Source organism: Salvelinus alpinus, chromosome 7 (assembly GCF_045679555.1).
Source record: "Salvelinus alpinus chromosome 7, SLU_Salpinus.1, whole genome shotgun sequence".
Classification (NCBI taxonomy): Eukaryota; Metazoa; Chordata; class Actinopteri; order Salmoniformes; family Salmonidae; genus Salvelinus; species Salvelinus alpinus.
In genome coordinates, this window is record NC_092092.1 from 30,837,095 (window position 1) to 30,856,765 (window position 19,671).

Below are 19,671 nucleotides of genomic sequence, written 5' to 3' on the forward strand. Positions count from 1 at the left end.
CATTTTAAAAGGCTAATTGATCATTAGAAAACCCTTTTGCAATTATGTTAGCACAGCTGAAACTGTTGTCCTGATTAAAGAAGCAACAACTGAGCAAGAGAACAAGTACATTAGAGTGTATAGTCTGAGAAACAGAAGCAAGAAAACTGGCCTTCTTTAGACTAGGTTCGATTACAGGCTCAAAATGGCCAGAAACAAATAACTTTCTTTGTCTATTCGTGTTCTGAGAAAACTCTGGCATTCTGGCCTTCTAGGCAGAGTTGCAAAGAAAAAGCCATATCTCAGACTGGCCAATAAAAATAAAAGATTAAGATGGGCAAAAGAACACAGACACTGGACAGAGGACCTCTGCCTAGAAGGCCAGCATCCCAGAGTTGCCTCTTCACTGTTGACGTTGAGACTGGTGTTTTGCGAATACTATTTAATGAAGCTGCCATTTGAGGACTTGTGAGGCGTGTGTTTCTCAAACTAAACACTCTAATGTACTTGTCCTCTTTCTCAGTTGTGCACCGGGGCCTCCCACTCCTCTTTCTATTCTGGTTAGAGACAGTTTGCGCTGTTCTGTGAAGGGAGTATTACACAGCGTTGTACGAGATCTTAAGTTTCTTGGCAATCTTTCGCATGGAATAGCCTTCATTTCTCAGAACAAGAATAGACTGACGAGTTTCAGAAGAAAGTTCTTGGTTTCTGGCCATTTTGAGCCTGTAATCAAACCCACAAATGCTGATACTCCAGATACTCAACTAGTCTGAAGAAGGGCAGTTTTATTCCTTCTTTAATCAGCACAACCATTTTCAGCTGTGCTAACCTAATTGCAAATGTGTTTTCTAATGATCAATTAGCCTTTTAAAATGATAAACTTGGATTAGCTAACACAACGTGCCATTGGAACACAGGAGTGATGGTTGCTGATAATGGGCCTCTGTACGCCTATGTAGATATTCCATACAAAATCTGCCATTTCCAGCTACAATAGTAATTTACAACATTAACAATGTCTACACTCTATTTCTGATCAATCAATCACATGTATTTATTAATTAAGACCTTCTTACATCAGCTGATGTCACAAAGTGCTGTAGAGAAACCCAACCTAAAACCCCAAACAGCAAGCAATGCAGGTGTAGAAGCACGGTGGCTAGGAAAAACTCCCTAGAAAGGCCAGAATCTAGGAAGAAACCTAGAGAGGAACCAGGCTATGGGGGGTGGCCAGTCCTCTTCTGGCTGTGCCAGGTGGAGATTATAACAGAACATGGCCAAGATGTTCAAATGTTCAAAGATGACCAGCAGGGTCAAATAATAATAATCACAGTGGTTGTCGAGGGTGCAACAGGTCAGCAACTCAGGAGTAAATGTCAGTTGGCTTTTCATAGCCGATCATTCAGAGTATCTCTACTACTCCTGCTGTCTCTAGAGAGTTGAAAACAGCAGGTATGGGACAGGTAGCACGTCCGGTGAACAGGTCAGGGTTCCATAGCTGCAGGCAGAACAGTTGAAACTGGAGCAGCAGCACGGCCAGGTGGACTGGGGACAGCAAGGAGTCATCAGGCCAGGTAGTCCTGAGGCATGGTCCTAGGGCTCAGGTCCTCCGAGAGAGAGAACGAAAGAAAGAAAGGGAGAAAAAGAGAAAGAAAGAAAGAGAGATCAGAGAGAGCATACTAAAATTCACACAGGACACCAGATAAGACAGGAGAAATACTCCAGATATAACAGACTGACCATAGCCCCCCGACACATAAACTACTGCAGCATAAACACTGGAGGCTGAGACAGTAGGGGTCGGGAGACACTGTGGCCCCATCCGACGATACCCCCGGACAGGGCCAAACAGGCAGGATACAACCCCACCCACTTTACCAAAGCACAGCCCCCACACCATTAGAGGGATTTCTTCAACCACCAACTTACCATCCTGAGACAAGGCCAAGTATAGCCCACAAAGATCTCCGCCACGGCACAACCCATGGGGAGGTGCCAACCCGGACAGGAAGATCACGTCAGTGACTCAACCCACTCAAGTGACGCACCCCTCCGAGGGACGGCATGGAAGAGCACCAGTAAGCCAGTGATTCAGCCCCTGTAATAGGGTTATAGGCAAAGAATCCCAGTGGAGAGAGGGGAACCGGCCAGGCAGAGACAGCAAGGGCGGTTCGTTGCTCCAGTGCCTTTCCGTTCACCTTCACACTCCTGGGCCAGACACTCAATCATATGACCCACTGAAGAGTCTTCAATAAAGACAAAGGTTGAGACTGAGTCTGTGTCTCTCACATGGGTAGGCAGACCATTCCATAAAAATTGAGCTCTATAGGAGAAAGCCCTGCCTCCAGCTGTTTGCTTAGAAATTCTAGGGACAATAAGGAGGCCTGCGTCTTCTGACCGTAGTGTACGTGTAGGTATGTACGGCAGGACCAAATCAGAAAGATAGGTAGGAGCAAGGCCATGTAATGCTTTGTAGGTTAGCAGTAAAACCTTGAAATCAGCCCTTGCCTTAACAGGAAGCCAGTGTAGAGAGGCTGATCAATTTGATGTTATTTTAATGGACAAAAAATGTGCTTTTCTTTCAAAAACAAGGACATTTCTAAGCGAACCCAAACTTTTGAACAGTAGTGTACATGTTATCTCTCCATTTGTGTCCCCTTTTTGTCCATTTCTCTGCTTTGAGAAAATCATAGATTTTTAAAAATGTAATAGATCAAGATTATATGAATGATAGAATGATGTCTGTTCTGAGGTTTGGGTCTTAAAAATGTTTGGTCCTGTAAAAACACACATCAGAGATTATATTAGTCTATAACAGATTCATTTTGTGTGTGTGTAATATACGTATATGTTGATTTCTACTTATAATACGTTATCAGCGTGACAAAAATGATCACCAATACAGCCTTCCTGTCATCACAGATCTCATATAAGATATGTGATACTCTGCTCTCCACCGGTCACAAACACACATAGAAGAATCAACCAAACCTCAACCATGACCTGCCCTCTCCTATTCTCTCCTGTGATAGGTGGACGACCTAAAGGCCAAGCTGGCCGCCCAGGAGGTGGAGCTCAAGCAGAAGAACGAAGATGCTGATAGGCTGATCCAGGTAGTCGGTGTGGAAACAGAGAAGGTGGGTGATACTGTTAAACATTGGTGGTGGGGGGGGGGTCGAGTTCCCCCCATAATTCCCCAAACAATGTATTGTCAAGTGCTTTGAGCATCTGGATATTGCAATCCACATTTTCTAAAGCATTCTTGTGAATCACTTTGAGACTTTGTGAGAAGCATTGCTGCATACTACAATAATTCCTACATCCTTTTTCTTTTGATCCATGACCAGGTGTCTAAAGAGAAGACTGTGGCGGATGAGGAGGAAGAGAAGGTGGCGGACATAGCGGTGGTGGTCACAGGGAAACAGAGAGACTGTGAGAAGGATCTGGCCAAGGCTGAACCAGCCCTCATAGCAGCACAGGAGGCCCTTAACACTCTCAATAAGGTGCACACACATGCATGCACACACAAACACACTCACCGTTTGATACCTCATGTGTTTCATTTCCACTATATCAGATTTGATCTGGAATTATGGTATTTTCCCCCAAAAATGTACAAAAATATTCACGGCTCAATGTCCAGCGGTCTCTTACTATCTAGCCCTGTAGCCGTTCTCTGTGGGTTTTATATGAGAGAGCTGTGGGATTCACTAAGCACCTGAGTGATTTAAGGTGTTCTGTGTTCACCCAACCATAACGGACATCTCTTTCCCAGCTAGGCTCCAGCTAGGCTACCCTCTAAAGACTCCAATTAGTAATCCCTGTTGTCTTCTTCTTCTTCTTCTCAAAGTCAGCAAACTGTTCCTATTTTTATAAACCTACTTTTTTTTCTAGAATGCCCTGACTGAACTGCTGATTAATTGCTGATACCTACTTTATTGAAAAGTGTATTTACTGTGATACAGTATGTGGTTGTCGCCCCTATCTTAAGATGAATGCACTAACTGTGAGTCACTCTGGATAAGAGCACCTGTTAAATTACTAAAATATCATATAAATGTAACTGTAGTCCTTTGAATGAAATCCAGTTTTTCGTCTTTTTTTAATTCATCCTTCCCTTTGCACTGAATAATCTGGCAGAGGGGAAGTCCTTCAAGTGCATTCCAGTTTTTAATCTGTCATTGCCTCTATCCCTCCTTCTCATTTTTCATAATAGCCTGGTCAAGCGGATGTCCTCCAAATACACTCTCTATTTCAATCCATTCTTCCTTCCCTCCATCTCTCCCTCCAGAACAACCTGACTGAGCTGAAGTCGTTTGGTTCTCCTGTGGTGGCTGTGACCAACGTGACCGCTGCGGTCATGGTTCTGATGGCCCCGGGTGGTCGGGTTCCTAAGGACCGTAGTTGGAAGGCTGCCAAGGTGATGATGGCCAAAGTAGATGCCTTCCTGGACTCCCTGGTCCATTTCAACAAGCAGAACATCCCAGAGTCCTGCCTCAAGGCCATACAGCCCTATCTACAGGTAGAGTACAGTCTTACCTGCTGGTAGAGTACAGTCATACAGCCTGACCTGCTGGTAGAGTACAGCCATGCAGCTTTACCTACTGATAAAGTACAGTCATGCAGCGTTACATACTGGTACAGTCATACAGCCTTACCTACTGGTAGAGTACAGCCATACAGTCTTACCTACTGGTAGAATACAGCCATACAACCTTACCTACTGGTAGAATACAGCCATACAGCCTTACCTACTGGTAGAGTCATACAGCCTTACCTACTGGTACAGTCATACAGCCTTCTAGTACAGTCATACAGCCTTACCAACTGTTACAGTCATACAGCCTTACCTACTGGTACAGTCATACAGCATTACCTACTGGTAGACTACAGTCATACAGCCTTACCTACTAGTAGACTACAGTCATACTGCCTTACCTACTGGTAGACTACAGTCATACTGCCTTACCTACTGGTAAAGGACAGCCATACAGCCTTGCATACTGGTGGATTACAACCATACAGCTTTACCTACTGGTAGAGTACAGCCATACAGCCATACCTACTGGTAGAGTACAGTCATACATCCATACCTACTGGTAGAGTACAGTCATACAGCCTTACCTACTGGTACAGTCACACAGCCGTACCTACAGTACTGGCACAGTCACACAGGCGTACCTACTGGTACAGTCATACAGCCTTACCTACTGGTACAGTCACACAGCCTTACCAACTGGTACAGTCACACAGCCCTACTTACTGGTACAGTCACACATGCTTACCTACTAGTACAGTCACACAGCCCTAACTACTAGTCACTGGTAGAGTACAGCCATGCAGCGTTACTTACTGGTACGGTCATACAGCCTTAACTACTGCTACAGTCATATAGCCTTACATACTGGTAGAATACAGTCATACAGCCTTACCAACTGTTACAGTCATACAGCCTTACCTACTGGTACAGTCATACAGCCTTACCTACTGGTAGACTACAGTCATACTGCCTTACCTACTGGTAGAGTACATTCATACTGCCTTACCTACTGGTTAAGGACATCCATACAGCCTTGCATGCTGGTAGATTACAACCATACAGCTTTACCTACTGGTAGAGTACAGCCATATCTACTGGTACAGTCACACAGCCGTACCTACAGTACTGGAACAGTCACACAGCCTTACCTACTGGTACAGTCACACAGCCGTACCTACAGTACTGGAACAGTCATACAGCCATACCTACTGGTACAGTCATACAGCCATACCTACTGGTACAGTCATACAGCCATACCTACTGGTACAGTCACACAGCCTTACATACTGGTACAGTCACACATCCTTACATACTGGTACAGTCACACAGCCTTACATACTGGTACAGTCACACAGCGGTACCTACTGGTACAGTCACACAGCCGTACCTACTGGTACAGTCACACAGCGGTACCTACTGGTACAGTCACACAGCGGTACCTACTGGTACAGTCACACAGCGGTACCTACTGGTACAGTCACACAGCCTTACCTACTGGTACAGTCACACAGCCTTACCTACTGATACAGTCACGCAGCCTTACCTACTGGTACAGTCACGCAGCCTTACCTACTGGCACAGTCACACTGCCTTACCTACTGGCACAGTCACACTGCCATACCTACTGGCACAGTCACACAGCCGTACCTACTGGCACAGTCACACAGCCGTACCTACTGGCACAGTCACACAGCCTTACCTACTGGCACAGTCACACAGCCTTACCTACTGGGACAGTCACACAACCTTACCTACTGGCACAGTCACACAGCCGTACCTACTGGCACAGTCACACAACCGTACCTACTGGCACAGTCACACAGCCTTACCTACTGGTACAGTCACACTGCCTTACCTACTGGTACAGTCACACAGCCTTACCTACTGGTACAGTCACACTGCCTTACCTACTGGCACAGTCACACAGCCGTACCTACTGGCACAGTCACACAACCGTACCTACTGGCACAGTCACACAGCCTTACCTACTGGCACAGTCACACAGCCTTACCTACTGGCACAGTCACACAGCCTTACCTACTGGCACAGTCACACAGCCTTACCTACTGGCACAGTCACACAGCCTTACCTACTGGCACAGTCACACAGCCTTACCTACTGGTACAGTCACACAGCCGTACCTACTGGTACAGTCACACAGCCGTACCTACTGGTACAGTCACACAGCCGTACCTACTGGTACAGTCACACAGCCTTACATACTGGTACAGTCACACAGCCTTACCTACTGGTACAGTCACACTGCCTTACCTACTGGCACAGTCACACAGCCGTACCTACTGGTACAGTCACACAGCCGTACCTACTGGCACAGTCACACAGCCGTACCTACTGGCACAGTCACACAGCCGTACCTACTGGCACAGTCACACAGCCGTACCTACTGGTACAGTCACACAGCCGTACATACTGGTACAGTCACACAGCCTTACCTACTGGCACAGTCACACAGCCGTACCTACTGGCACAGTCACACAGCCGTACCTACTGGCACAGTCACACAGCCGTACCTACTGGTACAGTCACACAGCCGTACCTACTGGTACAGTCACACAGCCTTACATACTGGCACAGTCACACAGCCTTACCTACTGGTACAGTCACACAGCCGTACCTACTGGTACAGTCACACAGCCGTACATACTGGTACAGTCACACAGCCTTACATACTGGTACAGTCACACAGCCTTACATACTGGTACAGTCACACAGCCTTACATACTGGTACAGTCACACAGCCTTACATACTGGTACAGTCACACAGCCTTACCTACTGGTACAGTCACACTGCCTTACCTACTGGCACAGTCACACAGCCGTACCTACTGGCACAGTCACACTGCCTTACCTACTGGTACAGTCACACAGCCGTACATACTGGTACAGTCACACAGCCGTACCTACTGGTACAGTCACACAGCCGTACCTACTGGCACAGTCACACAGCCTTACCTACTGGCACAGTCACACAGCCGTACCTACTGGCACAGTCACACAGCCTTACCTACTGGCACAGTCACACATCCTTACCTACTGGTACAGTCACACAGCCGTACCTACTGGTACAGTCACACAGCCGTACCTACTGGCACAGTCACACTGCCTTACCTACTGGCACAGTCACACTGCCTTACCTACTGGCACAGTCACACTGCCTTACCTACTGGCACAGTCACACAGCCTTACCTACTGGCACAGTCACACAGCCGTACCTACTGGCACAGTCACACTGCCTTACCTACTGGCACAGTCACACAGCCTTACCTACTGGCACAGTCACACAGCCGTACCTACTGGCACAGTCACACTGCCTTACCTACTGGCACAGTCACACAGCCTTACCTACTGGCACAGTCACACAGCCTTACCTACTGGCACAGTCACACAGCCGTACCTACTGGCACAGTCACAAAGCCGTACCTACTGGCACAGTCACACAGCCTTACCTACTGGCACAGTCACACAGCCTTACCTACTGGTACAGTCACACAGCCGTACCTACTGGTACAGTCACACAGCCTTACATACTGGTACAGTCACACAGCCTTACATACTGGTACAGTCACACAGCCTTACATACTGGTACAGTCACACAGCCGTACCTACTGGTACAGTCACACAGCCGTACCTACTGGTACAGTCACACAGCCGTACCTACTGGTACAGTCACACAGCTGTACCTACTGGTACAGTCACACAGCCGTACCTACTGGTACAGTCACACAGCCGTACCTACTGGTACAGTCACACAGCCGTACCTACTGGTACAGTCACACAGCCGTACATACTGGTACAGTCACACAGCCGTACCTACTGGTACAGTCACACAGCCTTACCTACTGGCACAGTCACACAGCCTTACCTACTGGTACAGTCACACAGCCGTACCTACTGGTACAGTCACACAGCCTTACATACTGGTACAGTCACACAGCCTTACATACTGGTACAGTCACACAGCCTTACCTACTGGTACAGTCACACTGCCTTACCTACTGGCACAGTCACACAGCCTTACCTACTGGTACAGTCACACAGCCGTACCTACAGTACTGGAACAGTCATACAGCCATACCTACTGGTACAGTCATACAGCCATACCTACTGGTACAGTCATACAGCCATACCTACTGGTACAGTCACACAGCCTTACATACTGGTACAGTCACACATCCTTACATACTGGTACAGTCACACAGCCTTACATACTGGTACAGTCACACAGCGGTACCTACTGGTACAGTCACACAGCGGTACCTACTGGTACAGTCACACAGCGGTACCTACTGGTACAGTCACACAGCGGTACCTACTGGTACAGTCACACAGCGGTACCTACTGGTACAGTCACACAGCGGTACCTACTGGTACAGTCACACAGCGGTACCTACTGGTACAGTCACACAGCCTTACCTACTGGTACAGTCACACAGCCTTACCTACTGATACAGTCACGCAGCCTTACCTACTGGTACAGTCACGCAGCCTTACCTACTGGCACAGTCACACAGCCTTACATACTGGTACAGTCACACAGCCGTACCTACTGGTACAGTCACACAGCCGTACCTACTGGTACAGTCACACAGCCGTACCTACTGGTACAGTCACACAGCCGTACCTACTGGTACAGTCACACAGCCGTACCTACTGGTACAGTCACACAGCCGTACCTACTGGTACAGTCACACAGCCGTACCTACTGGTACAGTCACACAGCCGTACATACTGGTACAGTCACACAGCCGTACCTACTGGTACAGTCACACAGCCTTACCTACTGGCACAGTCACACAGCCTTACCTACTGGTACAGTCACACAGCCGTACCTACTGGTACAGTCACACAGCCTTACATACTGGTACAGTCACACAGCCTTACATACTGGTACAGTCACACAGCCTTACCTACTGGTACAGTCACACTGCCTTACCTACTGGCACAGTCACACAGCCTTACCTACTGGTACAGTCACACAGCCTTCTAGTACAGTCATACAGCCTTACCAACTGTTACAGTCATACAGCCTTACCTACTGGTACAGTCATACAGCATTACCTACTGGTAGACTACAGTCATACAGCCTTACCTACTAGTAGACTACAGTCATACTGCCTTACCTACTGGTAGACTACAGTCATACTGCCTTACCTACTGGTAAAGGACAGCCATACAGCCTTGCATACTGGTGGATTACAACCATACAGCTTTACCTACTGGTAGAGTACAGCCATACAGCCATACCTACTGGTAGAGTACAGTCATACATCCATACCTACTGGTAGAGTACAGTCATACAGCCTTACCTACTGGTACAGTCACACAGCCGTACCTACAGTACTGGCACAGTCACACAGGCGTACCTACTGGTACAGTCATACAGCCTTACCTACTGGTACAGTCACACAGCCTTACCAACTGGTACAGTCACACAGCCCTACTTACTGGTACAGTCACACATGCTTACCTACTAGTACAGTCACACAGCCCTAACTACTAGTCACTGGTAGAGTACAGCCATGCAGCGTTACTTACTGGTACGGTCATACAGCCTTAACTACTGCTACAGTCATATAGCCTTACATACTGGTAGAATACAGTCATACAGCCTTACCAACTGTTACAGTCATACAGCCTTACCTACTGGTACAGTCATACAGCCTTACCTACTGGTAGACTACAGTCATACTGCCTTACCTACTGGTAGAGTACATTCATACTGCCTTACCTACTGGTTAAGGACATCCATACAGCCTTGCATGCTGGTAGATTACAACCATACAGCTTTACCTACTGGTAGAGTACAGCCATATCTACTGGTACAGTCACACAGCCGTACCTACAGTACTGGAACAGTCACACAGCCTTACCTACTGGTACAGTCACACAGCCGTACCTACAGTACTGGAACAGTCATACAGCCATACCTACTGGTACAGTCATACAGCCATACCTACTGGTACAGTCATACAGCCATACCTACTGGTACAGTCACACAGCCTTACATACTGGTACAGTCACACATCCTTACATACTGGTACAGTCACACAGCCTTACATACTGGTACAGTCACACAGCGGTACCTACTGGTACAGTCACACAGCCGTACCTACTGGTACAGTCACACAGCGGTACCTACTGGTACAGTCACACAGCGGTACCTACTGGTACAGTCACACAGCGGTACCTACTGGTACAGTCACACAGCCTTACCTACTGGTACAGTCACACAGCCTTACCTACTGATACAGTCACGCAGCCTTACCTACTGGTACAGTCACGCAGCCTTACCTACTGGCACAGTCACACTGCCTTACCTACTGGCACAGTCACACTGCCATACCTACTGGCACAGTCACACAGCCGTACCTACTGGCACAGTCACACAGCCGTACCTACTGGCACAGTCACACAGCCTTACCTACTGGCACAGTCACACAGCCTTACCTACTGGGACAGTCACACAACCTTACCTACTGGCACAGTCACACAGCCGTACCTACTGGCACAGTCACACAACCGTACCTACTGGCACAGTCACACAGCCTTACCTACTGGTACAGTCACACTGCCTTACCTACTGGTACAGTCACACAGCCTTACCTACTGGTACAGTCACACTGCCTTACCTACTGGCACAGTCACACAGCCGTACCTACTGGCACAGTCACACAACCGTACCTACTGGCACAGTCACACAGCCTTACCTACTGGCACAGTCACACAGCCTTACCTACTGGCACAGTCACACAGCCTTACCTACTGGCACAGTCACACAGCCTTACCTACTGGCACAGTCACACAGCCTTACCTACTGGCACAGTCACACAGCCTTACCTACTGGTACAGTCACACAGCCGTACCTACTGGTACAGTCACACAGCCGTACCTACTGGTACAGTCACACAGCCGTACCTACTGGTACAGTCACACAGCCTTACATACTGGTACAGTCACACAGCCTTACCTACTGGTACAGTCACACTGCCTTACCTACTGGCACAGTCACACAGCCGTACCTACTGGTACAGTCACACAGCCGTACCTACTGGCACAGTCACACAGCCGTACCTACTGGCACAGTCACACAGCCGTACCTACTGGCACAGTCACACAGCCGTACCTACTGGTACAGTCACACAGCCGTACATACTGGTACAGTCACACAGCCTTACCTACTGGCACAGTCACACAGCCGTACCTACTGGCACAGTCACACAGCCGTACCTACTGGCACAGTCACACAGCCGTACCTACTGGTACAGTCACACAGCCGTACCTACTGGTACAGTCACACAGCCTTACATACTGGCACAGTCACACAGCCTTACCTACTGGTACAGTCACACAGCCGTACCTACTGGTACAGTCACACAGCCGTACATACTGGTACAGTCACACAGCCTTACATACTGGTACAGTCACACAGCCTTACATACTGGTACAGTCACACAGCCTTACATACTGGTACAGTCACACAGCCTTACATACTGGTACAGTCACACAGCCTTACCTACTGGTACAGTCACACTGCCTTACCTACTGGCACAGTCACACAGCCGTACCTACTGGCACAGTCACACTGCCTTACCTACTGGTACAGTCACACAGCCGTACATACTGGTACAGTCACACAGCCGTACCTACTGGTACAGTCACACAGCCGTACCTACTGGCACAGTCACACAGCCTTACCTACTGGCACAGTCACACAGCCGTACCTACTGGCACAGTCACACAGCCTTACCTACTGGCACAGTCACACATCCTTACCTACTGGTACAGTCACACAGCCGTACCTACTGGTACAGTCACACAGCCGTACCTACTGGCACAGTCACACTGCCTTACCTACTGGCACAGTCACACTGCCTTACCTACTGGCACAGTCACACTGCCTTACCTACTGGCACAGTCACACAGCCTTACCTACTGGCACAGTCACACAGCCGTACCTACTGGCACAGTCACACTGCCTTACCTACTGGCACAGTCACACAGCCTTACCTACTGGCACAGTCACACAGCCGTACCTACTGGCACAGTCACACTGCCTTACCTACTGGCACAGTCACACAGCCTTACCTACTGGCACAGTCACACAGCCTTACCTACTGGCACAGTCACACAGCCGTACCTACTGGCACAGTCACAAAGCCGTACCTACTGGCACAGTCACACAGCCTTACCTACTGGCACAGTCACACAGCCTTACCTACTGGTACAGTCACACAGCCGTACCTACTGGTACAGTCACACAGCCTTACATACTGGTACAGTCACACAGCCTTACATACTGGTACAGTCACACAGCCTTACATACTGGTACAGTCACACAGCCGTACCTACTGGTACAGTCACACAGCCGTACCTACTGGTACAGTCACACAGCCGTACCTACTGGTACAGTCACACAGCCGTACCTACTGGTACAGTCACACAGCCGTACCTACTGGTACAGTCACACAGCCGTACCTACTGGTACAGTCACACAGCCGTACCTACTGGTACAGTCACACAGCCGTACATACTGGTACAGTCACACAGCCGTACCTACTGGTACAGTCACACAGCCTTACCTACTGGCACAGTCACACAGCCTTACCTACTGGTACAGTCACACAGCCGTACCTACTGGTACAGTCACACAGCCTTACATACTGGTACAGTCACACAGCCTTACATACTGGTACAGTCACACAGCCTTACCTACTGGTACAGTCACACTGCCTTACCTACTGGCACAGTCACACAGCCTTACCTACTGGTACAGTCACACAGCCGTACCTACAGTACTGGAACAGTCATACAGCCATACCTACTGGTACAGTCATACAGCCATACCTACTGGTACAGTCATACAGCCATACCTACTGGTACAGTCACACAGCCTTACATACTGGTACAGTCACACATCCTTACATACTGGTACAGTCACACAGCCTTACATACTGGTACAGTCACACAGCGGTACCTACTGGTACAGTCACACAGCGGTACCTACTGGTACAGTCACACAGCGGTACCTACTGGTACAGTCACACAGCGGTACCTACTGGTACAGTCACACAGCGGTACCTACTGGTACAGTCACACAGCGGTACCTACTGGTACAGTCACACAGCGGTACCTACTGGTACAGTCACACAGCCTTACCTACTGGTACAGTCACACAGCCTTACCTACTGATACAGTCACGCAGCCTTACCTACTGGTACAGTCACGCAGCCTTACCTACTGGCACAGTCACACAGCCTTACATACTGGTACAGTCACACAGCCGTACCTACTGGTACAGTCACACAGCCGTACCTACTGGTACAGTCACACAGCCGTACCTACTGGTACAGTCACACAGCCGTACCTACTGGTACAGTCACACAGCCGTACCTACTGGTACAGTCACACAGCCGTACCTACTGGTACAGTCACACAGCCGTACCTACTGGTACAGTCACACAGCCGTACATACTGGTACAGTCACACAGCCGTACCTACTGGTACAGTCACACAGCCTTACCTACTGGCACAGTCACACAGCCTTACCTACTGGTACAGTCACACAGCCGTACCTACTGGTACAGTCACACAGCCTTACATACTGGTACAGTCACACAGCCTTACATACTGGTACAGTCACACAGCCTTACCTACTGGTACAGTCACACTGCCTTACCTACTGGCACAGTCACACAGCCTTACCTACTGGTACAGTCACACAGCCGTACCTACAGTACTGGAACAGTCATACAGCCATACCTACTGGTACAGTCATACAGCCATACCTACTGGTACAGTCATACAGCCATACCTACTGGTACAGTCACACAGCCTTACATACTGGTACAGTCACACATCCTTACATACTGGTACAGTCACACAGCCTTACATACTGGTACAGTCACACAGCGGTACCTACTGGTACAGTCACACAGCGGTACCTACTGGTACAGTCACACAGCGGTACCTACTGGTACAGTCACACAGCGGTACCTACTGGTACAGTCACACAGCGGTACCTACTGGTACAGTCACACAGCGGTACCTACTGGTACAGTCACACAGCCTTACCTACTGGTACAGTCACGCAGCCTTACCTACTGATACAGTCACGCAGCCTTACCTACTGGTACAGTCACGCAGCCTTACCTACTGGCACAGTCACGCTGCCTTACCTACTGGCACAGTCACACTGCCGTACCTACTGGCACAGTCACACAGCCGTACCTACTGGCACAGTCACACAACCGTACTTACTGGCACAGTCACACAGCCTTACCTACTGGCACAGTCACACAGCCTTACCTACTGGGACAGTCACACAACCTTACCTACTGGCACAGTCACACAGCCTTACCTACTGGCACAGTCACACAGCCATACCTTCTGGCACAGTCACACAGCCTTACCTACTGGTACAGTCACACAGCCTTACCTACTGATACAGTCACGCAGCCTTACCTACTGGTACAGTCACGCAGCCTTACCTACTGGCACAGTCACGCTGCCTTACCTACTGGCACAGTCACACTGCCGTACCTACTGGCACAGTCACACAGCCGTACCTACTGGCACAGTCACACAACCGTACCTACTGGCACAGTCACACAGCCTTACCTACTGGTACAGTCACACTGCCTTACCTACTGGTACAGTCACACAGCCTTACCTACTGGTACAGTCACACTGCCTTACCTACTGGCACAGTCACACAGCCGTACCTACTGGCACAGTCACACAACCGTACCTACTGGCACAGTCACACAGCCTTACCTACTGGCACAGTCACACAGCCTTACCTACTGGCACAGTCACACAGCCTTACCTACTGGCATAGTCACACAGCCTTACCTACTGGCACAGTCACACAGCCTTACCTACTGGTACAGTCACACAGCCGTACCTACTGGTACAGTCACACAGCCGTACCTACTGGTACAGTCACACAGCCGTACCTACTGGTACAGTCACACAGCCTTACATACTGGTACAGTCACACAGCCTTACCTACTGGTACAGTCACACTGCCTTACCTACTGGCACAGTCACACAGCCGTACCTACTGGCACAGTCACACAGCCGTACCTACTGGCACAGTCACACAGCCGTACCTACTGGCACAGTCACACAGCCGTACCTACTGGCACAGTCACACAGCCGTACCTACTGGCACAGTCACACAGCCGTACCTACTGGCACAGTCACACAGCCGTACCTACTGGCACAGTCACACAGCCGTACCTACTGGCACAGTCACACAGCCTTACCTACTGGCACAGTCACACAGCCGTACCTACTGGCACAGTCACACAGCCGTACCTACTGGCACAGTCACACAGCCTTACCTACTGGCACAGTCACACAGCCGTACCTACTGGTACAGTCACACAGCCTTACATACTGGCACAGTCACACAGCCTTACCTACTGGTACAGTCACACAGCCGTACCTACTGGTACAGTCACACAGCCGTACATACTGGTACAGTCACACAGCCTTACATACTGGTACAGTCACACAGCCTTACCTACTGGCACAGTCACACTGCCTTACCTACTGGCACAGTCACACTGCCTTACCTACTGGCACAGTCACACAGCCGTACCTACTGGTACAGTCACACAGCCGTACATACTGGTACAGTCACACAGCCGTACCTACTGGTACAGTCACACAGCCGTACCTACTGGTACAGTCACACAGCCTTACCTACTGGCACAGTCACACAGCCGTACCTACTGGTACAGTCACACAGCCTTACCTACTGGCACAGTCACACATCCTTACCTACTGGTACAGTCACACAGCCGTACCTACTGGTACAGTCACACAGCCTTACCTACTGGCACAGTCACACAGCCGTACCTACTGGCACAGTCACACAGCCTTACCTACTGGCACAGTCACACTGCCTTACCTACTGGCACAGTCACACTGCCTTACCTACTGGCACAGTCACACAGCCTTACCTACTGGCACAGTCACACAGCCGTACCTACTGGCACAGTCACACTGCCTTACCTACTGGCACAGTCACACAGCCTTACCTACTGGCACAGTCACACAGCCGTACCTACTGGTACAGTCACACAGCCTTACCTACTGGCACAGTCACACAGCCGTACCTACTGGCACAGTCACACAACCTTACCTACTGGCACAGTCACACTGCCTTACCTACTGGCACAGTCACACTGCCTTACCTACTGGCACAGTCACACAGCCTTACCTACTGGCACAGTCACACAGCCGTACCTACTGGCACAGTCACACTGCCTTACCTACTGGCACAGTCACACAGCCTTACCTACTGGCACAGTCACACAGCCGTACCTACTGGCACAGTCACACTGCCTTACCTACTGGCACAGTCACACAGCCGTACCTACTGGTACAGTCACACAGCCTTACATACTGGTACAGTCACACAGCCTTACATACTGGTACAGTCACACAGCCTTACATACTGGTACAGTCACACAGCCGTACCTACTGGTACAGTCACACAGCCGTACCTACTGGTACAGTCACACAGCCGTACCTACTGGCACAGTCACACAGCCGTACCTACTGGCACAGTCACACAGCCGTACCTACTGGCACAGTCACACAGCCGTACCTACTGGTACAGTCACACAGCCGTACCTACTGGTACAGTCACACAGCCGTACCTACTGGTACAGTCACACAGCCGTACCTACTGGTACAGTCACACAGCCGTACCTACTGGTACAGTCACACAGCCGTACCTACTGGTACAGTCACACAGCCGTACCTACTGGTACAGTCACACAGCCTTACCTACTGGCACAGTCACACAGCCTTACCTACTGGCACAGTCACACAGCCGTACCTACTGGTACAGTCACACAGCCGTACCTACTGGTACAGTCACACAGCCTTACATACTGGTACAGTCACACAGCCTTACATACTGGTACAGTCACACAGCCTTACCTACTGGTACAGTCACACTGCCTTACCTACTGGCACAGTCACACAGCCTTACCTACTGGTACAGTCACACAGCCTTACCTACTGGTACAGTCACACAGCCGTACCTACTGGTACAGTCACACAGCCGTACCTACTGGTACAGTCACACAGCCTTACCTACTGGTACAGTCACACTGCCTTACCTACTGGCACAGTCACACAGCCGTACCTACTGGTACAGTCACACAGCCGTACCTACTGGTACAGTCACACAGCCGTACCTACTGGTACAGTCACACAGCCGTACATACTGGTACAGTCACACAGCCGTACCTACTGGTACAGTCACACAGCCGTACCTACTGGTACAGTCACACAGCCTTACCTACTGGCACAGTCACACAGCCGTACCTACTGGTACAGTCACACAGCCGTACCTACTGGTACAGTCACACAGCCTTACCTACTGGTACAGTCACACAGCCGTACCTACTGGTACAGTCACACAGCCTTACCTACTGGCACAGTCACACAGCCGTACCTACTGGTACAGTCACACAGCCTTACCTACTGGCACAGTCACACATCCTTACCTACTGGTACAGTCACACAGCCGTACCTACTGGTACAGTCACACAGCCTTACCTACTGGCACAGTCACACAGCCGTACCTACTGGCACAGTCACACAGCCTTACCTACTGGCACAGTCACACTGCCTTACCTACTGGCACAGTCACACTGCCTTACCTACTGGCACAGTCACACAGCCTTACCTACTGGCACAGTCACACAGCCGTACCTACTGGCACAGTCACACTGCCTTACCTACTGGCACAGTCACACAGCCTTACCTACTGGCACAGTCACACAGCCGTACCTACTGGTACAGTCACACAGCCTTACCTACTGGCACAGTCACACAGCCGTACCTACTGGCACAGTCACACAACCTTACCTACTGGCACAGTCACACTGCCTTACCTACTGGCACAGTCACACTGCCTTACCTACTGGCACAGTCACACAGCCTTACCTACTGGCACAGTCACACAGCCGTACCTACTGGCACAGTCACACTGCCTTACCTACTGGCACAGTCACACAGCCTTACCTACTGGCACAGTCACACAGCCGTACCTACTGGCACAGTCACACCGCCTTACCTACTGGCACAGTCACACAGCCGTACCTACTGGTACAGTCACACAGCCTTACATACTGGTACAGTCACACAGCCTTACATACTGGTACAGTCACACAGCCTTACATACTGGTACAGTCACACAGCCGTACCTACTGGTACAGTCACACAGCCGTACCTACTGGTACAGTCACACAGCCGTACCTACTGGTACAGTCACACAGCCGTACCTACTGGCACAGTCACACAGCCGTACCTACTGGCACAGTCACACAGCCGTACCTACTGGTACAGTCACACAGCCGTACCTACTGGTACAGTCACACAGCCGTACCTACTGGTACAGTCACACAGCCGTACCTACTGGTACAGTCACACAGCCGTACCTACTGGTACAGTCACACAGCCGTACCTACTGGTACAGTCACACAGCCGTACCTACTGGTACAGTCACACAGCCGTACCTACTGGTACAGTCACACAGCCTTACCTACTGGCACAGTCACACAGCCTTACCTACTGGCACAGTCACACAGCCGTACCTACTGGTACAGTCACACAGCCGTACCTACTGGTACAGTCACACAGCCTTACATACTGGTACAGTCACACAGCCTTACATACTGGTACAGTCACACAGCCTTACCTACTGGTACAGTCACACTGCCTTACCTACTGGCACAGTCACACAGCCTTACCTACTGGTACAGTCACACAGCCTTACCTACTGGTACAGTCACACAGCCGTACCTACTGGTACAGTCACACAGCCGTACCTACTGGTACAGTCACACAGCCTTACCTACTGGTACAGTCACACTGCCTTACCTACTGGCACAGTCACACAGCCGTACCTACTGGTACAGTCACACAGCCGTACCTACTGGTACAGTCACACAGCCGTACCTACTGGTACAGTCACACATGCTTACCTATTTGATTGAGAATAATTCAGTGATGATAGTATCATATTATCGTGATACTTTATTAAACCGTCTCTTGAGGAAGGTGGGAGTGCTGAATCTGTTGAGAGTACCCCGAACTCAACATGC

At 49.9% G+C, this 19,671-nt stretch overlaps 1 protein-coding gene across 1 annotated transcript in view; it reads left to right on the forward strand.

Annotated features, from left to right (window-relative positions):
* The window catches only part of dnah9 (dynein, axonemal, heavy chain 9), a 143,485-nt gene that overhangs the window by 77,046 nt on the left and 46,768 nt on the right, over positions 1–19,671 (forward strand). Inside the window, exons 53-55 of the mRNA XM_071409795.1 lie at positions 3,012–3,116; positions 3,327–3,482; positions 4,271–4,501. Of these exons, the coding sequence (XP_071265896.1) occupies positions 3,012–3,116; positions 3,327–3,482; positions 4,271–4,501 (492 nt within the window). The remainder of the gene's footprint in view (positions 1–3,011; positions 3,117–3,326; positions 3,483–4,270; positions 4,502–19,671) is intronic.